This window comes from Gambusia affinis, linkage group LG20, assembly GCF_019740435.1.
Source record: "Gambusia affinis linkage group LG20, SWU_Gaff_1.0, whole genome shotgun sequence".
Lineage (NCBI taxonomy): Eukaryota > Metazoa > Chordata > Actinopteri > Cyprinodontiformes > Poeciliidae > Gambusia > Gambusia affinis.
In genome coordinates this window covers 1,236,734-1,262,868 of record NC_057887.1, presented here as the reverse complement: position 1 = coordinate 1,262,868, position 26,135 = coordinate 1,236,734, and the positions used below count along the sequence as shown (strand labels likewise).

Here is a 26,135-nt window from a genome sequence, read left to right as displayed (position 1 = left end):
CAAATGTATGAACCTACAGGTGTCATCTCCAAAAGGGACTTCCATAAAGCCATGGAGAGCCACAAACACTACACCCAGTCTGAAACGGACTTCCTCCTCTCCTGTGCTGAGACTGATGAGAATGAGCTTCTGGACTATGAGGAGTTTGTGATGCGTTTCCATGAACCAGCCAAGGTGAGTCAGAACACAGAGCACTGAAAAAATGTTTCTTTGAAGCAACTTAAAAAAACATACTCTAATTTGTTGCAGCTAATTAGTTTTGCTCAGGTTACAGTTCTGATTTGACTGAAAATCTTATCAGAATTATAGCTTGAGCAAAACTATTAAAATTAGCTGTAACAAAATAGAATAATAAGTTGGTTCAAAGAAACATTTACAGTTGACAGAATTGTTGTAACCTCAGGGAACAAATAAAACATTTTTTTTTCCTTTTTTTGTGAAGTGTCTTGATATGATGTGAATTGCTGTTATACAAATAAACTGAACTGAATTGAAGGTTGCATTGTTGCAGACGTCCTGGGTTTGAATTCTAGGTCTTTCTGCATGGACTTTGCATGTCCTCCGTGTTGGTTCTCTCTGGGTGCTCCAACTCTTTCCCACAGTCTAAAAATTGACTGTTGCTTATTCTGTCTAAATAGTGCACCCATGAACTCTGTGTTGCCCTGTGATGGAATGGCGACCTGTCAGTGTGTACTCCACCCCTAACCCAATGACCACCAGCCTCCAGACAGATGGATGGAAGGAACTGAATTCAATCCAAAGAGAAGGAAGCTATATTTGGAAAAACAATGTGCATATCAATAAGCTATTGAAATAACAAATCAAAATGTCCATAATTACCCCCAGGGCAAAAAAAACCCCTTAACAGCCATTTTTGCCTAATCTGGCAATTGCCTACACATTCCACTCGATCTCGCCTCAGTGCTTCATCTGGGATTTCTCCCTTTGACTTGGATTTACGGAGCTAGACTTTCTGCCAGGTCAGTCAGTGGACAGAAGAAGTTGTGAACGATGATGTTGAGTTTCTCCTCCGTTTTAGAATTGCAGTCTGCCTGTAGTTTCAGCAATGGCAGCGGAGGAAGAAGCTGATCAGTCTGTGATGATTGATCACAGTGCAGGTAATTTCCAGTAAACTCCATAGAACTGGTGCATTACATATGTCATGGACAAACGTTAGCTACTGGGTAAAATTTTAAACTTCAACAGAGTCTAGGACTGCAGGAGGGAATCATTTCTCAACAGCTGAGAGTTCAGACCCTCTAGGTGAAACAAATAGCGTAGAACAAGGAGCTGGTTTTCACCAGGATGGTGTCTGTCTGGAGTTCAGCCAGACATCACACACCAGCATTGTTTAAATAACAAGGGTTGGATCTTTTAGTTTTCTCAAACTTTTAAGTTCAGTTAATGTTTTTGGTTCCATCATGATCCATTATGCCGAACATCCGTAAAAACAATAAAGGTTTTAATTTCCTATTTACTCTTCACTTTTTTACTCAGGACATTGGCTTCAATGTAGCAGTTTTGTTGACGAATCTGTCCGAGCACATGCCTCATGACACCCGCCTGCAGACCTTCCTGGAGTTGGCCGAGAGCGTCCTCAACTACTTCCAGCCATATCTGGGCAGGATTGAGATCATGGGCAGTGCCAAGCGCATTGAGCGGGTTTACTTTGAAATCAGTGAGTCCAGTCGGACACAATGGGAGAAACCTCAGGTGAAAATGCTTTTAGCAATCCACCACTTCAAATGATCAAAGACCTGTCTGTTAACCCTGAAACCTCCTCCAAACATCCTTCCTGTGTGTGCAGGTTAAAGAATCAAAACGCCAGTTCATCTTCGATGTGGTGAATGAAGGTGGAGAGAAAGAGAAGATGGAGCTGTTTGTGAATTTCTGTGAGGACACCATCTTTGAAATGCAGCTAGCAGCTCAGATGTCCGATGCTGGCGAGCGCTCAGCTGTGAAAGAGGAGAGTGAGCGAGAGAAATGTGACGAGGAAAACCCTGACATGGGCTTCTTCTCTGTGTCTACTGTGCGCTTGGCTTTAATCGCCCTTCGTTATAACGTCATGTTGCTCATAAAGGTGGGAGCACAACATGTATTTACACTCAAACTATATGCAACGTTTGAGTGTCTCCCAAACTTTGCATATATGAAATCTTCGTAATGAAAATGCACTCTTAGTTAAATATTATTTTTATGCATGACAAATGTAAAAAATGATTCTAGTCTTTACCATGACAAAACATGTAAATTAAACTTGAGATGGTGAAAGCAGTGTTGTCTGTCTGCTGGAATATGCAACACAACTTTCTACAATACCCTTCCAAATGCTTTATATGACAAAAACATAATATGAACTATGAAGCAATTAATAAACATAGCATTTTTTGTTGAGTGTAATCATCAAAATCATCAATGTTGGTCAGTTGATGTGTATTTAATTTATTATGGTTCAAAAGCAATTCTAACCAGGTTGAATTTTAGTCTATTTCTCAATTCTGGTCCTGCTTAATGGCTGCAGAAGAGGCCATGCAACCATTTAGATTAGCTTTTCTAGAATAGAGTCACATCTAAAACATACAGAGCAGGGGGGCCTGAGGACTGGAACTGAGAAGCACTGGTCAAGAGGATCTCAGTGTTTCAGCTGCAGTTTTCTGGAAGTTTGGTGTATAGAAGCTGAAGGCTGCTTCTCCATGCTTGGTTTTGTTTCTTAATCCAGAGCAGACCGTGAAGACACTGTTGGAGTAATCAATGTGAGTAGATAAATACATGGATGAGTTTCTCTAGATCTTGCTGAGACATTAGTTCTCTAATGAAATATTCTTCAGGTGATAGAAGGCTGGCTTTGTAATGGTCTTCATGTGGCTCTGAAGTTCAGATCAAAGTCCACCTCCAGGAGCACAGTGATGTACAGCAGAGTGTTTGGTGACCTGAGCTTTGGTTTTGTTCTTTGCTTCAGGTGTTGTCAATGAAGAGTCTAAAGAAACAAATGAAGAAGATCAAGAACATGACACTGAAAGACCTGGTGACCACTCTGGTGTCTTTCTACTGGTCAGTGCTGCTGGGTCTCCTCCATGTGACCTTCAGTGTGGCTCGAGGATTTTGCAGAATCTTCTACAATACCTTCATGGGAGGGAATTTAGTAGAGGGAGCCAGAGCTGTCAAGGTTATTTATTTAAAAATAGATGTAAAAATGGTTGAAGAAAGAACTATTTAGATTCTACATCAGCTATTCATAAAGAATTGTCTCCATCCACAGGTGTCAGAACTGCTGGCCACCATGCCTGACCCCACCCAGGATGAAGTCCGCGGTGAAGGAGATGAGAGAGAGAAGAGGCTGTCTGAGCGCAGCTCCCCGAAGGAGGATCTGGCTGATCTAGCAGTTAATACCAGTGAAACTGAGCTGTTGTCGGACATTTTTGGTCTTGACTTGAGAAGAGAGGGGGGACAGTACAAAATCACCCCCCATAACCCCAACGCTACCCTCACAGAGCTCCTCAACTCCCCAGTGCCCCCCTCAGCTGCCCCTCCTGCTCCACAGCCAGAACTAAGACAAAGACACCAGGTGAATGAAACGTTTTCTACTTTGGGTTTATTCTTTGTGTACGTATATTCATCTGTGCAGGGATCACTCTGAACTTGTTCTAAGCTCAAGTATCAATCAGTTCATGTTTATAGTTCAGCATCTAAACCTTCAGAACTAAATTCAATACTCCAAACATCAACTACTTCTTGTTCATTTATCACTCTTTGTCTAGAGTGATTTAAAAGATATATCCGTTATGTCATTTATAGCTGACTTATTATCTCTTGCTGTCTTTGCTCATATAAACTGTATTTTATAATGGCTGTATCGCTAGAACCACTGCTGTCTTTCCCATAATTAATGTATTTGTCACTGTAAAGCTAAAGGAGTCTGAAATACAGACTAGAAATGATTCGTTTAGCCAACGTGTGGAACTACAAACACTTTAACTCACTGCACTTTTTTATTCAGCATCCATAAAGTCAAAATGGTGCTCCAGGAACCTTATGCATTACTTTAGTAGTGACAGAGTGAAAACAATGAGGCTGATGCTCCTCTGTTATAAAATCCTGATTGTGTTAAAGCACCTGATAAAGTCTGCGGTCATGTAAAATAAAGAAAATATTAGTGCTGAGGTAGAAGTGTGACCAGAAAAGGAAGATGACGCATCTTTTATTTTTTAAAATTGGAATCTGAAAAGTGTGGCAGGCACCTGTTTTCAGACAGTTTAGAGTGATGGCCTCCTGTTCATCACCCTAATCTTTAGCTCCTTCCATAGATTCTTTGTCAGATTCTGGGGGTTCTATAAGGTTCCCTGTTACCTTATAGAATAGGTAACACAGAACATGTTCTAAACCCACAGGTTTCAGAGTGTGGGTCACTCTGAGACCAGGAAACCAACATGTTTCTTGGTCAAAGGAAACATGTTGGTCAAATTAAAAGATAATTTCATATCTCAGTCTGCCTGGGGTATGACTAATTTCAGGTTCAACTGTAGCATTCTGCATGAATGCTAAAACGTTTAATTCTGTTCTCGTCTGACCTTATTTTCTGAAGGCAACAGGCAAACCCAACTTTACCTTTCATTGTTTATTGTTCCACTATTTCATAAAAGCCTGATTTGTGTAATTGTGCCATCTGAGCCATAGTTCACTCCAGCTCCTCCAGAGCCGCTGTGGGCCTCTTACCATGTAAAACATGATGGACTGAACAGCACTCTGAGAGACACTCAAAGTTTGGGATGTTTCTCTAGAACTTAATCGCACATTTCCAATTTTTGTTTAATAAAATTAAAACCATACATTTATTCACTGAGATATGTTGTTGTATTAATAAGGACAAAAGAACATACTGTAGATTCAACGTGACAAATGTAGGAAAACATAAAGGGGTGTGAACACTTTCATAAGACCTTGTATGACTGACTTATGTAGGTCCAGACTCATGCTGAATAACAACTATGCATATTTTCTAATCATGTTTTCTCCTTTAGTCAAAGAGTGGACCCTCTGAAAAGAAGGAAGAAATACCAGAAGCTGAACCTGAAAAACTGTCAGAGTAAGTATAAGACTTTATTCCATCATAAAAAAAAGAGAGAAATAGATGAATATGGACACTCAACATAAAGCCTTAAGCATGCTTCATGATTTTAGAGAGGAACATGTGGTGAAACAAGAGAAACAAGTGAAGAATGAGAAGATGAAATCAAAAGTGAGAAAGCATCACAACTCAAAGTCTGATGAACCAGACCTGCAGGAGTCTGCCGTCCTGAAGAAAATCCTGGCCTACCAGAGGAAACTGCTGGTATCACCAACACTTCTGTTATGTCATGTCCCGTCCCGTCCCATCGTGTCTTATCCTGTCTTGTTCCATCTTGTCCCGTCCTATCTTGTCCTGTCCCGTCCCATCCTGCCCTGTTCTGTCCTATCCCGTCCCGTCCTGTTCTGTCCCGTCCCGTCCTTTCATGTCTTGTCCCATCCCATCCTGTCCCGTCCCTGTCCTTCACTTTCTGGTCTTTCTGACGAAAGCAGAAATACTTTCATGTAAGGTCTAGAATGTTTTTATTCAGTCAGTAGATCAGATGATGTGAAGCATGTTAGAAATCTGTTCCAGAATCAACAATCTGCCGTTGTCTCCCTGTTATCCCTACAGAACTACTTTGCCAGAAACTTCTACAACATGAGGATGCTGGCCCTGTTTGTTGCATTTGCAATTAATTTTATACTTCTATTCTATAAGGTAACAGGGAACTGGGTATGGTAACCAACACACACACACGTATCTTCACAATGACTTTGCAATAACTTCCATTCATCTATCATTGATTTCTACAGTCTAACTCTAACTCAGTTTACACCTCAGTTTTAAACCTAACCCAAAAATAACATTGGGCAGAAATGTTCTGTAAGTAAAAAAGAAATAAAAATACAGCCAAACTATTTGGACTTTCTAAGTTATTATCGTGGGGTAATCAGTCATCTGACAGTTTTGATTGTGTCTCTGTTGTGCTGGTTGTCTAAAGGGTTGCTTTCAGTGCCATTCCATCTTAGCCTTAACAGACATAAACATGCAGTAAAATAAAATCGATTTTCAATCAGTGTTTTGCACCGAACAATTAATAATAATAAACACATTTTCACCGAGGCTCTGTAAGAGCCGTATGAATGAAATAAGTAATTATTGATATGACAGGAGCAGGCGACTTTGACACCTGGGCGGTGGGCGTGTCGATGTAGGCGTGGCTGTCATCAAGTATGAATGGGAAGGTTACTGGCCTGCTGGCTTTGTGTGTATGAGGAAACGAATGAGTGGGGCGGTCAGTCCTTGCAAAGTTTGGAACATGATGATCAAAATGGAATAAATCGATAATTGTGACAGAAGAAAGAAGTGGTTTGACGTACACGGACAGATGAGATTCCCCGAGTTGACCCAGTGCGGCCCTTTACCATAATTAGTTTGCCATGTTTTATAATAATAAATCACGTTTATTATTATTAAGTCTTTGGAGCATAAAACTGATTGAAAATCGATTTATTCACTGCATGTTTATGTCTGTTAAGATTGAGATGGAAGTGAACATGAAAGCAGCCCTTTAAACCATTCAGACAACCAGCACAACAGAGACACAATCAAAACTGTCAGATGACTGATTACCCCACAATAATAACTCAAAAATAATGAGAATTAGGATGTATTTTTATTTCTTTCCTACTTATGGAAAGTTTCTGTTTATATCATAGGTTTTTGGTGCCTTTATATCAAAAAGAAAGATATAAAACTTCAGATATTTCACAACAAGATATTAACATTCATGGAAAAAGCTTACATAACCTTGTATTAAAGCAGAAAGTACGGCGGCCACCATAAGAAAGGCTTACAGTATTCAATTATGCTGCATGAACTGATCAGTACAGTATTGCGAGGGGAAGCAAAACAAAAAAAAATTCCATTTCCCCTGGAGGGCTCCGTAAAAAAAGCTTTGAATAGTTGCGAGTGATAATAAATGATCTGCAAACATCTGACATGGATAGAAGCCTGGGTCAGGGGTTAGGTGTCATGGGTTGTGGTTCAGAGGTCAGAAAATCAAGCCAAAGATAAAGAGTATCAGTGTTACAGAATGCTTTAAAAGGCAGCATTACTACACAAAACTGTTGGGTTAGGTTTAGTACTTTGTTATCCACATGTAAAATGTCTAAGCAGACGGTTGTTTGAAGCAGTTATCAGATTGTAAACCATACAATCTAGTATGGTTTTCTTGTAGAGCTCTCCTGAAAAGGAAACAGTATTCTCCTTCTCTTTTTTTAATGTCTTTTTTTGTTGTTGCTGCTTTGTTTTGAAAAAAGCTAGTTAACATGTTCCTGCCAGGTTTCTACTTCTTCATCCTTGGTGGAAAAGAAGGAAGCTGTTCACACCAGCAGCCATGCAGACAGCAGTGTCCAGTGGGATCCACTGCTTCGAGAAAGGCTGGAATCGAACGACCGGTTGTCGGATGAGACGGGCGAGCCCCTGAAGCCGGTCTCAGTGCGTTTTGTTCTGGAGGAAAGCAGCGGATACATGGAGCCCATGTTGCGGATCCTGGCTGTTCTCCACACCGTCATTTCTTTCTTCTGCATTATCGGATATTATTGTCTGAAGGTAAGATTGGCAAATTACAAACCACAGCAAAAAAATGCTTTGTTTGGTTTGGGTTTCCTCATGTTAACAGTATATTTCAATTCAGTTTATTTCTATAGCACCAGTTCACAAGCAATGTCATCTCCAGGCAATTTACAAAAACATCATTCCTACTCAATCACACAGATTATAACTGATCCCAGTTATCAAACAGTACAGTATGCTCAGTTAATTACTCCAAGTAGTTTAAAATGTTTCTGTGTAAGGAAACCCAGCAGATTGCATTGAGTAATTTAGTGATATTTCAGTCATTTAAACATAGCCGTCCTGTACTGCTGTGTGCGGGTCATGTAGGTTCCACTGGTAATCTTCAAACGTGAAAAGGAAGTGGCCAGGAAGCTTGAATTTGATGGTCTTTACATCACCGAGCAACCATCTGAGGACGACATTAAAGGACAGTGGGACAGACTTGTGATCAACACACAGTGAGTGGATCAGAACAGAACCAAAAGGAACCAGAAAATATCTGTTAATATGCATTCATCTTTTTCTTTTCTTTTTTTACCACTTACTCTTCTCTTCACTTCCAATAAAAACATTGTCCTTTCAGATCCTTCCCCAACAACTACTGGGATAAGTTTGTCAAGAGGAAGGTAGGCAAAGGAGTTCACAAAGATGTGATGTTTAACTGAATTAATTTTGGACATTTTTTCATACAGTCTTTTACCTTGTGCAGGTGATGGATAAGTACGGGGAGTTTTATGGCCATGACCGCATCAGTGAGCTGCTGGGGTTGGACAAGGCTGCTCTGGACTTCAGTGATGCTCACAAGAAAAGAAAACCCAGGAAAGACAGTTCACTGGCCGCTGTGTAAGTGTGTGTATGTGTCCTTTTAAGAGCAGGAAAAGGAAGGCTAAATATTGATGAATAATTAACATGATGTTGTCTGGAGGTTTCAAGCTTTTCTTGCTTCAGCAAACCAATGACTCTACAATTCAACATTCTTTAAACAGGAAAATGTACTTTCTGTCATTTGTACTGATTGTAATACAATTGATTTTTGAAGAATTCCTACTTGCATAAAATGCTGGCAGGTCATTCTAATATTACATAATAACCTGGGATGTCATGATCTGGAGTTTTGAATAAACTAGAAGCCATGTTTGAAAAGTTTTACAGACACTTTAAGGATGAAGCTCTTATCATAAATGTTATTGGCATCAGTCCAATGATTTCATTTTTTTTTCCATCAATTTCTTTATTGAACATTTGAATATTACAGAAAAAAAAAACAGAAGAAACACATTCCCTTACTATCTTCCTTAGAATGGTACATACTGAAGCTACTAGTGAGAGATTCAAGCACAGTATTGCCCATAAATTTCACATTTTAATACATAAATTACTTGATTATTTTTTATGGATATGAAGAACAGCCAACCTTGTCTTGCCTCCTAACAGGCTCAACTCCATCGATGTGAAGTATCAGATCTGGAAGCTTGGGGTTGTTTTTACTGATAATGTAAGTATTCCAGCAGCACAAAGAGACAGCGTCTCAACATTTAAAACCCAGTGTGGGTTTTTAGATGCTTTTCACAATATTAGATTTATTTTAATATCCAGGAATACACTGAACAAAAATATAAACTCCCCATGTCAAATATGAGTTTTATGAACATTTGGGTTACACAATACATAGAGAAACTCAAACTATATTTTCAGTAATTAGTGATCTTCATATCAGCATTGATAGCATTCATTTGTAGTGGATTGACAGTCCTTTGAACATGATAGGGGTCAGGCTGAGTAATTTGATTTTGACCCAGTTGGCTTCCCGTAGGCGGTTACGGTCAGTCTGAGGTGTGATGCGTCTGTTGTGCAGACCAATAGTCTCATCAGCTGTGTGTGTCACTGATCTTAGCTGATCTCGCAGATGGACGAGCCTGATGTGGCTATCATGTTCTGGCGTGGTCACATGTGGCCAACAAGGATGCAGTAGAGCCAGTCTTTTGGAAACCAACTCTTAAACAGCCTGTGGACCAGTAATGGACATTGAGCCGTGCAGCTACTGCTCTGGTGGACGTCTCTGTATTCAACATGCCAATGGCATGCTCTGGAATAACTTGTGACATCTGAGCAATTATGACTTGTGAGAAAATTTAACATTTTGGGGTGGCCTTTTCTTGTCCCCAGTCCAAGGATTGCCCAGTTGTTTCTCATTTCATCTGATCACACATGGACATGCACCACCCATGTGCAGCGTAAAAAACAACTCACTGACTAATGCTCACTGGCAGCAACTTGGATTAAAAATTATACATAAATTAAGAGAAATATTACTTTTGTACAATAAAATGTCAGCAAATGCAGTTACAATTAAATGAGTTACAGTTGTTAACTCTACAAGGCAACAATATTTGGCATAACATATTTTTGTACATCTTTGTTCAGTATATAGTTAGTTCAGTCCTATCAGATATCCATCCATCCATCCATTTTCTGTTCACCCTTGTCCCTAATGGGGTCAGGAGGGTTGCTGGTGTCTATCTCCAGCTACATTCCGGGTAAGAGGTGGGGTCACCCTGGACAGGTTGCCAGTCTGTCGCAAGGCAACACAGAGACAAACAGGACACACAACCACTCACACACACACTCACACCTAGGGAGAATTTAGAGAGCCCAATTAACCTGACAGTCATGTTTTTGGACTGTGGGAGGAAGCCGGAGAACCCAGAAAGAACCCACCATGCACAGGGAGAACATGCAAACTCCATGCAGAAAGACCCCGGGCTGGGAATCGAACCCAGGACCTTCTTGCTGCAAGGCAACAGCTCTACCAACTGCGCCATTGTGCAGCCCAATCAGATATATTCAGTCATTATCTACATATCTATATAATTGTACTTAATTTAAGCACTTCAGTTTTGACAGAAATTGGCCTTTTTCATTTCAATTTTGCTTAGCATTACTAAGCAAAACGTTTTGTAACACAGGACGTGCCTGAAGAAAAAGTGAATCTATAATAAACATTTTAACTGAGGTTAGTTCTAATGTTTGAAACTCATAGAAAAGTGAAAGAACAAGCATAAGTTTAATTCCAAAACTTTTTATCCAGGACTCCTTTCATATTGTTTATAAATACTGTATCATGACATAAGTGTGGTTCCTGCATCAGTCCGTAACCATGGTGCTGTCCCCTCGTTGCAGTCCTTCCTGTATCTGGCCTGGTACATGACCATGTCCATCCTGGGTCACTATAACAACTTCTTCTTTGCTGCCCATCTGCTGGACATTGCTATGGGCTTCAAGACCCTGCGGACCATCCTCTCTTCAGTCACACATAATGGCAAACAGGTAAGCAGGATGTGTGAGTTTTTGTGTGTAACACGTTTGTTAATATAAAGGCTAAAAAGACCATAGAAGTTAATTATGTTTTGTAAAATACTATAATAAAATGTCTCAACATAATGTACATGTTATTTGTTTTAACCTTTTGCTTAGCTTATAGTTAACTCAGTTTAGGCTATTTTCAGCTTAGTTTTAATAGTTTGGGTTATATTTGTAAAGGAAATTTTAAACTTCCCTTGGAGTCAAGTGACTCACAATGAATGAATATGAATTAGTTACCACGCTTCATATGTTTTCAAGAAAATCACACAAAAAAACCTAACTTGTTCAGTCAATTTATAGATAGGTTCCTGTAGTGTAATTTCTTCAAAAAACCAATAATACTTAACATATTAAACATTGTGACAAGAAAAAATTGATTTTCCCATCTAGAAAGGAGGTTATAGTGTTTTGTAGAAACAAGAACACTGACTGCAGACTCTCTGCTCAGGAGGTTTGCTGCATTTCCTGTTGGTTTCTGATATGGAGGACATGGGCAACTGCCCAGGGTGGCAACTTATGGGAGCAGCATGAGCAAAAATAAAAACAAATTTTTTTTTAAAATACCACCTGAACCTCTTTCTTTTGGAGGAATGTTTTTTCTACATTATACCAGGATGCTGATGAATATGTTTGCAATCCGATGCAGGGATTCAGTAGAGACGTTCCAGTTCAGTTAGAGTTGATCAGTAATGAAAATCTCCATATCATGGAATTATAAATGTTCTGACCCTGATGGCCATCAAAGTAGTGTTTTCATCCTTTTTGTCTTCCAGCTCGTGCTCACTGTTGGTCTGTTGGCAGTGGTGGTTTACCTTTACACAGTGGTTGCCTTCAACTTCTTTAGAAAGTTTTACAACAAAAGTGAAGATGGAGAACTTCCAGACATGAAGTGTGATGACATGTTGACAGTGAGTATGATAAATATCTCCACTTTCATTGGTTGTATTTGTTGTAGTTTCAATAAAAACAAGCAACTGCAGTCACTTTTACATTTGCTTTGACATATAAGTGAATTCCTGCATTTCATGTTGGAGTGGATCAGTTAGAAAATCTAAAGTAATGGAAGGTTTTTTTTAAAGAATATAATGACAAAAGATGGTTGTGACCATGACTTAGTCTAAAAGTTGAAAAACTGCTGAATGACAAAGTGTGTAGGCTACTATAACCTTAGTGAACATGTAATAAATTTGTAGGAAACTGGTGCAAAAATACAATAACAATCATGTCATGTTTGACATGATACAGTGTATCTAAAAACATTTCAGTTACTACTTCTCCAAACTACAATTGCATAATGAAATATGAAGTAGGTCTGAAAATATCTCAATAAGACATAGGTTTTGATTGAATGCACCAATGGCTTGAAATCATGTCTGAACTTGTGCTGAAAGTCAAATTTGTTAATGAAATCCTGTAGAAAAACAAGCTGGTGGAGCAAAGTTTTACTGATGTCTAGCTTTCTGTCTCATTCATCAATGAACCACTGTGGAACTGAAACCAGTCAGTATCTTACCGCCTGTCTTAACAGGATCATTGGCCTCCATTTATGGTGGGAGAAACAGGGGTCAGAGCGTTCAGGCATGTTTGGTTCTGCAGCTGGTAATCTGCTACGCTATCGTGTCCTCTGATTATAAAAGTCCTAGAATTATGTATTTTAATGAGTATCTATGGACATAAAGGCTGTAACTCTCTGTTCTCTGCCATGTGTAAGAGATCACTATAAAAAGAAATCTGCCTGTTTGTGTTTCTGCAGTTAGGAAGAACCTTGTGTCACCCAGACGTTTTGGGACACACACACTAATCCGTTTTAGTCACCCACCCGTAGCAGTTGATGGAGCAACTGGTTTCCTATTAAGGAGCCAATAGTGGCAGCTCTGCCAGCATTAAACCGCAATAAAGTGACAGGAGCTGTAAAGCTTAGAGAGATGAACAAAAGGAAGTCTGTAGTCATGTAGTCCCTTGCCTCAGGTTTCAGAGTTTATATAGTGGAGTGAAGTGATCACTTTCTTCCTGTTCTGTTTCTTTTTCCCGTGTGCCTGGAGGAAAATGGCTCTGTTTTTTTCTTCTTCCTTATTTTCCGTTTGATCTCTTCATTTTGGTTCAGATATTTTCAGTTTCTTTCCTGTAGTATGACATATAACTCTTTAATCAAGACCGTTTTACAAGTCATTTGTACATTCTTGACATCTACTTATGTACCACTATCAATCATATTTAGTCATTTTATGTTTTTGTGTTCTGTTAGTTTAATTTTTGGTACGACATTCCTAACTAAAGCTTGTGTTTCCTAGCTTACTTTGCAAAGATGCTGTCACTTAAATTCCTATTTTATTATGTTTTTCCTTTTAAATATTTAACAGAACTGACTGACAAATAATTGGTTCTGACTCTTTTTTGTCAGCCAGTAGTTTACTAATGTTGGCCTTTTATTAAAATCAAAAACTTATTTTTCTTCTGTTTACTGTATGCCTGCACACCTCACTACAGTGATGAACTGTAATACTGTTAATTAATGTGCATTGTGCCTTTAAATAATGAAAACCCTTATGTGGCGCTTCTTGATCAAATACCCAAAGACGGTTTACAACATTAAAAACACAAACTAAACATTAAATAATAATAAAACACAAAACCAAAAGGAAAGTGAGACTAACTTCAACAGAGGAGTTTTGAATTGTGCTTTGAAGGTCAGAAGAGAGTTAATATTGCAGATTAAATATCAAAACAGATCAAAACAGCTAAAACAATTTTAGAAAAAAACACTTTTCTTTCACCTTCTTCCTCTCCATTTCTCGCCCAGTGTTACATGTTCCACATGTATGTGGGCGTTCGAGCAGGCGGAGGGATTGGTGACCAAATTGAGGATCCTGCCGGCGATGAGTACGAGATCTACCGGATCATCTTTGACATCACCTTCTTCTTCTTTGTTATTGTAATCCTGCTGGCCATCATACAGGGTGAGGGACGCAGCAAATATGTGTTTCTATGTACAAAATGTCTCAGAATGATGAGCTGTCTCATCTAAGGTCAAAAGTAAAAGAAAAACTGAACAAGAACATAATAACTTATAATTTGGTAAAAGAAAACTCAACACATACTGACGAAGATAAGAAAGCACAAAAAACTTTCACTGTCAAATTAGCAGATTTTTTTGTGGAACGTGACTCCAAATTAGACCTACAAGTAGCCTCACGTGGCCCTCTCAGCTCGGCGCCACTCCAGCGTCATGGCGGCGAGAAAGCGCCTCTGTCATCGCTTTCTCACCAATCCCATGTCTGTCCACTGGGCGGCACATTTGGCAAATCTTCAAGATAGCCTTCTATCCAGTTCGGTACGACTCCATCGGCAAGTCTTAAAAGTTTGGCTAAAATCCGACCTTCCTGACAGGAGTTATAGTCCTATTATCCTGTTATGTGGTGGATTGGTGAGGACTTTCTGTAAGCTTTGATTCACATCATGTGTGGAGATCAGCAGCTAGTGGATATGGTTTCAGTCCTATGTCATACATGGGGTGAAGCAGGAGGAGTCGCCCAATAATGTTCAGGGACTTCTCTGAGTGGGCGGGGCAACAGGGATGTCCACACCAATGCGTGCAGCAGTGCTCTGTGATGATGCACAAAAAATCTGGTACAGATCGGATGATGTATCAGAGAAGTATAACTGTTTGAATGATCTAGGAGGCACACTGGAGTCAAATTCCAATATTTGCCTCTTCAGAGGTCAACAGAGGTCAGTCACATTGAGTTTGGTGCAAATCAGATGATGCATGTGTGATTTAGAGCCAATCCCCACCCAGCATACCTAGGTGGGCCCCACATGGGATAAATGAGGGCAACAATATGGGTCCCACATGGGTTTCCAAATTGTAACTGGGCAAACCAGATAGATTTGTGGAAACCCCTACATGGGTTTGCAGTACATAGGCAGACCTATATGGGGTCTGCCTATATACCCCATATAGGACCCAGGTATGCTGTCTGGGCCGAATGCAAATGATGAGGAATTGGAATTCACTGTTCTGTCCCCCACAAACCTCAACCAGCAGTCACTGTTGAGAAAAGGATTCATCATCATGTTGCACCAAAAATACCTTCATAAAAATGGCTGTACCACTTAAGTTACTTCACTGAGTAAGCTTCTGAGCATGTGCGATGTCTTCTTAACCTGATATGATGTAGGACTTTGCAAAGGAACAGATTGGGTTGCTGAATTCACTCAGCCCTGTTATTAATTCAACAATTCACTGGATTCACGTTTCTGAGTGCAGGACAGCTGTTTGTGGTCTACTGGATTTAGTTGTTGAGTTGAAATGCTGCAGAGGTATTGAGGACCAAGTCAAAATGTGCTGCTGCAATAGTGCATAGCGATGTGCACTATCGCAGCAGCACATTTTGACTGCTGGCCTGGTAAATCTGATTTTTCTTTTCCAATTCTAGGCTTGATCATTGATGCTTTTGGTGAACTGAGAGACCAGCAGGAACAAGTCAAAGAAGACATGGAGGTGAAGACACATAGTCACCAGAAACACATTTGTCTCTGCGTCACCAGTACATTTTCCACCATTCTACCAGCTTCTTTATTTATTTGGTATTCAGATGCAAATTTTAGCTTAACGTCTAGCAGATGTCAGAGATGAAGATCAGAAACTGTTGGAGAGAACTTATTACCTTTGTCCTTGTTTTCTTGCAGACCAAATGTTTCATCTGTGGAATAGGAAATGAGTATTTTGACACAGTACCACATGGGTTTGAAACTCACACACTACAAGAGCACAACTTAGCCAACTACTTGTGAGTATAAGAGGCTCCTCTGTGCTTTTGTTGGTTGTTCCAGTTGGTTGTAGCAGCTGGACCCTATTTGGGACCCTTCAGCTGAATTGATGCCTTGCACTTTGCCAAAGTTTCAATGGACAGTTTAATTGCAGCATTTATAACTAGGATTATTTGTATAAGAGTGTTAATATGTCAAAAGGTTTTACATTTAGTAAAGAAATGTTAAAACCAACACATGTTCTCATTCTATTGTGATGGTGACCTTTAGCAAAGTCAAAGAGTGACTCCTACATGTTCTTTCTTCTTGTGGAGTTTAAAACTTGTAAATCTCATTATGTTCAGAGACAGTGGTCGGTGTTAAACTCTGTAGAGCTTTTATATGGCTGGTCCTCCAATCAGTAAGCTGCATTTGGTATCAAAATAAAAAAAACTCACTGACTAAATTGGCTTTAGCTAGTGAGGTTTTATTTGAAGATTTCTTAAACATGCATGAAAGAATCAAAGTAATACTTTAGGTATGTTTTTGATGAAGGAATAACATTTTAACCTGATGGAAATTGTTTTTTGTAACATTCCCCCTTAAGTTTGAAGTGATGGTTTTTCTCATGAACTCCATTACCTCTGTTCACAAGTCGTTCCATTATCTGTAGTTACATGTAATAAATGTTTGTGTGTTTCAGATTTTTTTTGATGTATCTGATAAACAAAGATGAAACTGAGCACACAGGCCAGGTAAAGCAGTTCCTCTCCACTCAGCTTTTCTTTCATTCTGAGGGACATTTTGTTCTCAGTATTTACAATCCAGTTCATTCCACGTAGGCACTAATATGTTTCATGGTGGATATTTTCTGATAACATTCTTTTTTTCTTACATATTGTCCTTTTAAAGTCCTAAAATTATATGCAATCCTTCTCATGCTGTCTGTTTCTCTTGAAGGAGTCTTATGTATGGAAGATGTACCAGGAGCGCTGCTGGGAGTTTTTTCCTGCTGGTGACTGTTTCCGGAAACAGTATGAAGATCAACTCAACTGAGCTCAGGCTGTCCTTCATCATGGCCCTCTGTTTGCTCTCCGAGAAGCAGCCAAACAACTCTGTCCTCTCTGTTCCACTTGTCAGTCCAAGCGGATCCAGATGTTCTTCCCTTCCTCAAGCCATCCTTATTTAGACAGTCAGCCTGTTAACTCTGACCTAACCTTCAACCCACTTTGTTTGAATGCTTCTTGTACATAAACAATATAAGATTATAATATGTACCATATGTGACTGATGGCATGTCAAGATTTCTATCTCAAGTGATCTTTTTTTTTTGTTGTTGTTTGTTTCACTTTATTCTACGTACAGAACACGGTAACATGCAAAAAATAGAGCAAAGAAAACTAAAAGGACATGAAAAAGCCTGAAAGCCAATCAGGGCAAAAAACTGTTCCACATGTTCATGTTCGCTGTAGATCCAGGAGGTAAAAACACAACACAATTCACTCTCTCATTCATTCATGTTCAGCAGAACAATGTTGATGTGACGACTGTTGCACATCTGAGAGAGTGAACGCTTCATTCAAGCACAGGGCAGTCTGAGGAGAAACTGGGTGCTGCTGATGAAAGCAGAGCCTTCTGGTTGATTAAATTTGCAAATGTTTGTTCATACCCAGCCAGTGTTTAAAGGCTGACTTCTCTTCATTCACACAATAAGCTGTCCCAATGGGACAGTACTTTTAAATGTTGATCTGATTTGAGAGTCCCACACACATATATATTCATCCAGCCTATAATAAACAGGTGCCACCTGCTGCTGGTGCAGCATTCAGATTTGATTTTATTGGGAGGCTTCTAAACTTCAGTTCTTTTTGTTACGCTGCGGAGAAAAATTCATATCAGAGGACATATTTACTGTGCTGGATTAAAGTCAGAGTGCTGTCTAGTGTTACTGATTGCATCACAATACCATGATAAGGAATGTTTATTTTGCTTTTCGATAGAGGATCAATCAATTTTAAAATTCAGCTGATGCTGGTTTCAGTATTTATATATTTTCATGCAAACAACCAAATGAACTCGTTTCTGTCACCTTTAAAAATACAGTTTATTTTTGGCTTATCTAGTGGATAACCTAAGAGCAGACCTGATGCTTATGATTTTCTGGTTTTCTGAGGAAGAATTGATGTTATTGACAGTATTGATGGTTTGTTGTAGTGAAGGCATCACAGCGGGACAGCGTCTCCTGAAAGGCCGTGTAACAGGAAGCCTGAGACCCGGGACCGACCATCTTCACTGTTCAAACATCCAGTGATGCATCCCTCAAAACAAAGCAGTCCCTTTAGCTACTAAGAAGAACACCTTCCATATGTCCCTCTGTTTTAAAGGTCTGGACCTTCATTCAAATCAGAATAGAACAACAGTATTAGGATATCCAATGAGATTTAGATGGGAGCCGTGTTGTTTCAGAGGTCGCTCCAAAGAAACAAAACCCATCCAGCAATTATTCTTCTGTTTTTATGCTTAGTAATGCTCTTATAAAATACAGCAAAATATGTTATTCTTTTCAAAAAATGCTTAGAAATAAAGTCATTGCATGGAAACTTTGGCAGCCTAATGAATCCGAGACAATTTAAGGTCAACTATAAATTGCATAAAATTTTTCATTAGGATTATTTAAGAAGTTTAGTTTTAGGTTTTCTGTCTAGTATTTTGACACATTGCATCCCTTAAAGATACAGCATCGTATTTCATCGTGTATCTTTTCCATACTATATGCAATTTATAAGAGAAATCTTTAATAATGATTTGGTTCAAGCAATACCTCTTCATTGAATGTACTGGAGGGTCTGTATATTGTTAATGGCAAACCAAGATAGGACAATACGTTGTTGCTAGAGTTTATTTCAGTTAAATAAATGCATGTATTTATTCATTTATTCTATGTTCATTTGTTTGAATGTTACTTTGCCTTAAAGATGAAGCACATAGAAGGAAGTAATTGGTCCTTTTTCTGTCTTGACTGAAAACAATCAAGCTGGTGACTTTGCACTGAACAGGTGATGGTGGTTTTCTTCTCCTCATCAAACCAAATGCACTACGGTCTGCCTCTGTCAGGAACAGTGTGCTGTCTGAACACCTACCATGTGTACGTTAAGGGTGAAAAATGTTTAGGTATTAAAGTGAATATGGGAATCCTCAGACTGGGTTTCCAACAATCAAAGATGGATCCAGTGAAGCAACTTCAGCTTTGAAGTAGTGTTTACTAGCTTCTGCTAGCTCTGTCTTTCTATGAGCTCTGTCTGATCTCAAAATGATAATGGAATCATTTTAGTCTTTTGGTTCATATGTTGAAATTGCTTCACTGTACAGGCCACTAGAGGACTGGAGATGGAGTTGTTCCATGAAGAGCCATGTTTACTGGTTACATTTAGGTTAGTGACATTGCATGCATAGTTAGCCTTGCTAACTGACCAGCAAAAAGGGTGAAAGTGGCAGTCACATCTGCAGCCAACCCGTGTGTGTGTGTGTGCGTGTGTGTGTGTGTTTCCATGTTGTCAACCCACGCTGATGTCATGCCTTTTTTTCTACTCCTGCAGTACCACCTCAGACTGAATGATGCCATGAATACAGTTTGTAGTATTTGGATCATGTGAACGTAAATATGTTCAATATTTACCATAAGGAGGCATGTTTAGTTTGCCTTTCAGTAGTGCATTATGTAGACCTTTTGAATAAATTATTGCTACTTTTGACCAAGGGAAATGTAAAAGAGGGACTGGGTAAATGAAATTGCATGGTCTGGAAAATAAATCTTTATTTATACATTTGTGAACTGTTGCATATTTATAATTTATGCTTTTGCTGATGGATTGTGCTTTCCATTCTTTCTGCAGATTGGGACATTTACAAAATGAAATTAAGCCGAGTGTGAAAACAATGGACTTTGCAATGAAATGCTCCCTCATGCACTGTTGACAGCTTTCACTTGAACTACTGAAACACTCTTACACTCACAAGCAGAGTAACTACAGGAGTTAACTTGTTTTAACTTCCACACTTCTAGACATTTTGTAAAGCATAGATTCTTAAAGACTTCCTGCCACCAGTCACATCGAGTTTATTTCTATATAGTATTGCATCAACGAGGCAGTTCAAAGTGCTTTACATGATAACACAACTTTGATGGTGACTATAAAACCTTGAGAACTTACTGCTGATTTCTATGCCTCCTCCTTGTTCTTTTGGATTGGTTCAGTAGCAACTTTATATCCTTATCTATTTTTTTCCTTTACTTATTACTACACATATTCCAACTGCACTTTGTAGCAACACTTTAATCCTGAATTCAAAAAAAGAACACTTGGTACTGTGTCAGTGAAACTGTTTGCTTGAGGAACAGGATCCCATTGAGCCACAGACCCTCAGTGAATGTAAAGGTGAGTAAAATCATTGAGGCATTAGTGAGAAAACGACCACACAGCTGATACTTCTTCTCTGCTTCAATGAAAAACTGCAGAATCCTTCATCATCATCGTCATCATCATCATCATCATCATCATCATCATCATCATCATCATCATCATCATCATCATCATCATCATTATCATCATCAACATCAACATCAACATCATCACATGACCAAACAAATACCACATAACCAAGATGGAAATAAATGTCTATTGTTAATCAACCTATATGTATGAACCTTTTTACTAAAACTGAGCAAACATCAGCATCTTCAGATGTAAATTCATATAATATAGTGTCCCTCCTTAGTAAGCATGTACTTTTTCAATTGTATAATGTACACCAGAGATGTCACAAACAATATATGAGACATCCAGAAAACGTCTACACACTGACATAAAATATAATTAATAAGGGTCTAATTTACAGATCCAAACAAAATCCAACGTTATCTGACAGCGAAGAAACAATGTCACCAGCCTGCTGAGCTAGCTAACAAAACAAACACAAAGGCTCTGACTTGTCTCTTTCTCGGAGGTACAGATGTCTCGGTTGTCAGATGTTTTGTTTGCAATCAGCCAAAAGAGTAGAGCTGACATAATTCCATAATGACATTCAAGGCAAAGTTGAAATAATCCCCAGTAGTAGAGTGAAATGTAAAAAAAAAAAAAAAACTGTAAAAAAAGTCTTTGTAAGTGTTTCCATGAGCAACCAAACAAGCAAAACAGGAATTTCTCAAAGCAGTACAAAATTCCAGTCGATCAGCTGATGCTTGGTGAGGAAGAAAAGCTTCCCCTCTGTCAGAGAAGTTGCTGGCAAAAAAATATGTTTTTATTCATGGACATTTCAGTTATGACCAAAGACATGCAGGTTTGGGGGGTAGAACCAGCGGTAGCACAAGAAATCGTGTGTACATGTGCTACCGATTTCTTTTCCATACAAAGAAACCTGGAATGGAGTAGTGGAACGGAGTGGCAATGTAATCACAATGCACTGTAAGCTATGTAATGTGTTTTGAGGCAGTTGACCAAAATCCCTAACGATTTTTAAATTCCCCCTGGACATTTTTTTAGGTCTGAAAAGTAGGACATATCCGGGTAAAGAGGACATCTGGTCACCCTAAAGAAGTGTTACGTTGATATGTAATTGTGGTGTTGCTTCTATTGTTGTTAGGACTGCGAAGACCCAGACGTGTCTCACACCCCCATTGGGATCCTGACCATCATTCCTGAGGACAGGCAGGCCTCCACTGACTCACTGCACCTCCAGTCTTCAAGTACTGCCATCATTTTGGAAGGAAGTCTTGTCATGAATGATCTTGGAAATCTTCCACATGCCATGTGCTTGCTCTTTGGACTTATTTATACTCTGAATTTGGAGTACCCTCAACAACTGAAGTACACCTTTGACTTCATCCAACCAGTGCTTCTGTCACTTGGACATAAATCCCTAAAACCAAAAATACAATCACTCAAAAATCTTCTGATGCAATGAGTGAATGTGATGTGACATTATGGATCAACGTTGATACCTTTACCCTTATTGGAAAAGTGATTTTTATTTCTTGTTTGATTCTTTTTTTGTTGGAGAGAGCATCATTGCATTTGCAGACTACTAAATGGTTTTATGTTAATGAGGAGAAACATTACTTCACTTCACTACTTCACTATTTACTTTATCAATGTTATGATAAATGTTGGGCTCTAGTATTGAGAATTGAGTTTTTGTTTCACACCAGTCAACAAAGACATTTAAGCAGGAATTCTCAAAGATTTAAAGGCTGAGGGCCATTTGAAGGATTCAATATTAGATTGAAGGCTACCCTAGAAAAAAAGTCGTGTCATTTTTTCCCCCTAAAAAAAGTCTATGGAAAACTTTGTTTCCAGGTGTGTATGTAACCACACTTGAGAACCTTGTATTTAAGGTAAACTTGTTTAATTATTAAACATTTTTTTCCATTCAAACTGTTGTCTGTTGGCTCTTCGTTCCAATAACTTAACACTTTTGGTTCATCTTACTTGAACATATCAAGGCAATTGGTTTCCTGATATTTTGCAAGTAATGTGAACTCTTAAACGTGTAAGTATAACTTATTTTTATGAGTACTGCTTAATTGACATAACTCACAATTTCAAGTAGTCATAATTGACATTTTATAGTCAACTTTACTAATGGATTTTGAGTTAACGGCACTCAAGTTTACTGCCATTGCATGAGTTGTCTGAATGAATATTTTACAGTTAACCCAATTAATGATTTTGAGTTAACGGCACTCAGGTTTACTGCCTTTATCTGAGTGGTCTAAACATAGTTATTTTTAGCAATAACACCTTAAAATGAATTAGCTACTTTACTTGAAGATTTTGAGGCAATCGGTTTCCTAACTTTTTTTAAGTAAAGTGAACTTATTACTTTTTACAGTGTACTGGCTAAAGAAACTGACTGCCCTACATGAGCGACTGGCAGACCAAATGAACCAGCTGCTACAGAAAGGGAATCACCCTGAATGGTTAACTGAAGGGCGCACAATCCTGATCCAGAAGGATCCAACAAAGGGCCCGGTCCCATCTAACTACCGACCAATAACTTGTCTCTCCACAACCTGGAAGCTCATGTCAGGCATCATAGCGGCTAAGATAAGCAAACACATGGATCAATACATGAGCACGACACAGAAGGGCATCGGGGTAAATAGCAGAGGAGCCAAACACCAACTCCTTGTAGACCACACAGTTGCCAGAGACTGCAAAACCCGACACACCAACCTGTGCACGGCTTGGATTGATTACAAGAAAGCCTATGACTCAATGCCACACACTTGGATCATCGAATGCAACATCAATGTACAACATCAACAGGACCTTGAGAGCCTTCATTGCAAACTCAATGCGGATGTGGAAGACCACCCTTGAAGCCAACTGCAAGCCACTTGCACAAGTATCCATCAAATGTGGCATATACCAAGGAGATGCGCTGTCCCCGCTACTGTTCTGCATAGGCCTGAACCCCCTCAGCCAAATCATCAACAAGACTGGCTACGGATACCGACTCAAGAATGGAGCCAACATCAGCCACCTCCTCTACATGGATGACATCAAGCTGTACGCCAAGAGAGAGCGTGACATAGACTCACTGATCCACACCACCAGGATATACAGCACGGACATTGGGATGTCATTCGGACTAGAGAAGTGTGGTCGGATGGTTACAAAGAGAGGGAAGGTCATCCGCACAGAAGGGATCTCACTCCCAGAAGGAACAATAGCAGACATAGAGGAAGGTTACAAATACCTGGGAATATCACAAGCAAATGGCAACCTTGATGAGATCACAAGAAAAAGAGCCACAACCAAATACCTCCAACGAATAAGACAAGTCCTGAGAAGCCAGCTCAATGGCAAGAACAAGATCCGTGCAATAAACAGCTATGCCCTACCAGTGATCAGATACCCTGCAGGAATAATTAGCTGGCCAAAGGAGGAGATACAGGCCACAGATGTTAAGACCCGGAAACTACTAACAATGTATGGGGGGTTCCACCCCAAATCCAGCACCCTGAGACTCTACACGAACATAAAAAGAAGGAGGCAGAGGACTAGTGAGCGTGAGAACCACTGTCCAAGACGAGACATCCAAGATCCATAGATACATCAGGGACAAAGCCTCAACAGACAATGTGCTCAGTGAATGTCTCAAACAATGGGGAACAGAAGCTGAGGTGCCGGAGGAACCATCATGGGAGGACAAGCCCCTGCATGGGATGTACCACCGCAACAATAACCAAGTGGCTGACATCAGAAAATCCTACCAATGGCTGGAAAAAGCTGGACTGAAGGACAGCACAGAGGCCCTCATCATGGCCGCCCAGGAACAGGCCCTAAACACCAGAGCAATTGAGGCCCAGATCTACCACACCAGACAAGACCCAAGGTGTAGGTTGTGCAAGGAGGCCCCTGAGACAGTCCAACACATAACAGCAGGGTGCAAGGTACTGGCAGGGAAAGAATACATGGAACGACACAACCAAGTGGCAGGCATAGTGTACAGAAACATCTGTGCAGAATATGGACTAGAACCCCCAAGATCAAAGTGGGAAACACCCCCGAAGGTAGTGGAGAATGACCGAGCTAAGATCCTGTGGGACTTCCAGATCCAGACAGACAAAATGGTGAGGGCGAACCAACCAGACATAGTCGTGGTGGATAAACAACAGAGGAAAGCCGTTGTGGTGGATGTGGCAATACCAAGTGACTGCAACATCAGGAAAAAGGAGCATGAGAAACTAGAGAAATACCAGGGCCTAAGGGAGGAACTGGAGAGGGCCTGGAAGGTGAAGACCTGGTGCCTGTGGTCATCGGGACCCTCGGGGCAGTCACCCCCAAACTGGAACAGTGGCTACAACAGATCCCAGGAACAACATCAGACATCTCAGTCCAGAAATGTGCAGTCCTAGGCACAGCCAAGATACTGCGCAGAACCCTCACGCTCCCAGGCCTCTGGTAGAGGACCCGAGCTAAGAGGAAGAAGAATCACCACCCGCGGTGGGTGAGAAGGGAATTTATATATATATATATATATATATATATATATATATGTAGATATAGATAGATATATTTATATAGATATATATAGATATAGATAGATAGATAGATAGATAGATAGATAGATAGATAGATAGATAGATAGATAGATAGATAGATAGATAGATAGATAGATAGATAGATAGACATATATATATATATATATATATATATATATATATATATATATATATATATATATATATGTATATATAGTGAAACCTCTGCAGCTTTGTTTATTATTATTATTATTATTTTTACTTCGGGTGATGGAGCTACATTTTTATTTTCAGGAGTGCAGTGTAAAAAGTAATAAGTTCACTTTACTTAAAAAAAGTTAGGAAACCGATTGCCTCAAAATCTTCAAGTAAAGTAGCTAATTCATTTTAAGGTGTTATTGCTAAAAATAACTATGTTTAGACCACTCAGATAAAGGCAGTAAACTTGAGTGTCGTTAACTCAAAATCATTAGTAAAGTTGACTATAAAATGTCAATTATGACTACTTCAAATTGTAAGTTATGTCAATTAAGCAGTACTCATAAAAATAAGTTATGCTTACACATTTAAGCATTCACATTACTTGCAAAATATCAGGAAACCAATTGCCTTGATATGTTCAAGTAAGATGAACCAAAAGTGTTAAGTTATCGAAACCAAGAGCCAACAGACAACAGTTTGAATGGAAAATTTTTTTTAATAATTAAACAAGTTTACCTTAAATACAAGGTTCTCAAGTGTGGTTACATACACACTAACCTGGAAACAAAGTTTTCCACAGACTTTTTTAGGGAAAAAAAATGACATGACTTTTTTTCTAGGGTACACTGTAAAATGTAATAAGTTCACTTTACTTAAAAAAAGTTAGGAAACCGATTGCCTCAAAATCTTCAAGTAAAGTAGCTAATTCATTTTAAGGTGTTATTGCTAAAAATAACTATGTTTAGACCACTCAGATAAAGGCAGTAAACTTGAGTGCCGTTAACTCAAAATCATTAATTGGGTTAACTGTAAAATATTCATTCAGACAACTCATGCAATGGCAGTAAACTTGAGTGCCGTTAACTCAAAATCATTAGTAAAGTTGACTATAAAATGTCAATTATGACTACTTCAAATTGTGAGTTATGTCAATTAAGCAGTACTCATAAAAATAAGTTATGTTTACACGTTTAAGAGTTCACATTACTTGCAAAATATCAGGAAACCAATTGCCTTGATATGTTCAAGTAAGATGAACCAAAAGTGTTAAGTTATTGGAACGAAGAGCCAACAGACAACAGTTTGAATGGAAAAAAATGTTTAATAATT

General features: G+C 39.2%; 1 protein-coding gene across 3 annotated transcripts in view; it reads left to right on the top strand.

The window, feature by feature from the left end:
- The window catches only part of ryr2a (ryanodine receptor 2a (cardiac)), a 132,553-nt gene extending 112,943 nt beyond the window's left edge, over positions 1-19,610 (top strand). For all 3 annotated transcript variants that reach the window (XM_044102021.1, XM_044102020.1, XM_044102022.1), the window contains 20 exons: positions 20-174; positions 1,498-1,713; positions 1,808-2,080; positions 2,960-3,166; positions 3,260-3,565; positions 5,019-5,083; positions 5,179-5,329; positions 5,678-5,764; positions 7,391-7,660; positions 7,994-8,124; positions 8,250-8,292; positions 8,376-8,509; positions 9,101-9,161; positions 10,847-10,993; positions 11,803-11,937; positions 13,830-13,986; positions 15,466-15,530; positions 15,719-15,819; positions 16,482-16,533; positions 16,739-19,610. In XM_044102021.1, coding sequence (XP_043957956.1) covers positions 20-174; positions 1,498-1,713; positions 1,808-2,080; positions 2,960-3,166; positions 3,260-3,565; positions 5,019-5,083; positions 5,179-5,329; positions 5,678-5,764; positions 7,391-7,660; positions 7,994-8,124; positions 8,250-8,292; positions 8,376-8,509; positions 9,101-9,161; positions 10,847-10,993; positions 11,803-11,937; positions 13,830-13,986; positions 15,466-15,530; positions 15,719-15,819; positions 16,482-16,533; positions 16,739-16,834 — 2,852 coding nt within the window. In that variant the 3' untranslated portion in view covers positions 16,835-19,610. The remainder of the gene's footprint in view (positions 1-19; positions 175-1,497; positions 1,714-1,807; positions 2,081-2,959; positions 3,167-3,259; positions 3,566-5,018; positions 5,084-5,178; positions 5,330-5,677; positions 5,765-7,390; positions 7,661-7,993; positions 8,125-8,249; positions 8,293-8,375; positions 8,510-9,100; positions 9,162-10,846; positions 10,994-11,802; positions 11,938-13,829; positions 13,987-15,465; positions 15,531-15,718; positions 15,820-16,481; positions 16,534-16,738) is intronic.
- The last annotated feature ends 6,525 nt before the right edge of the window (positions 19,611-26,135 follow it).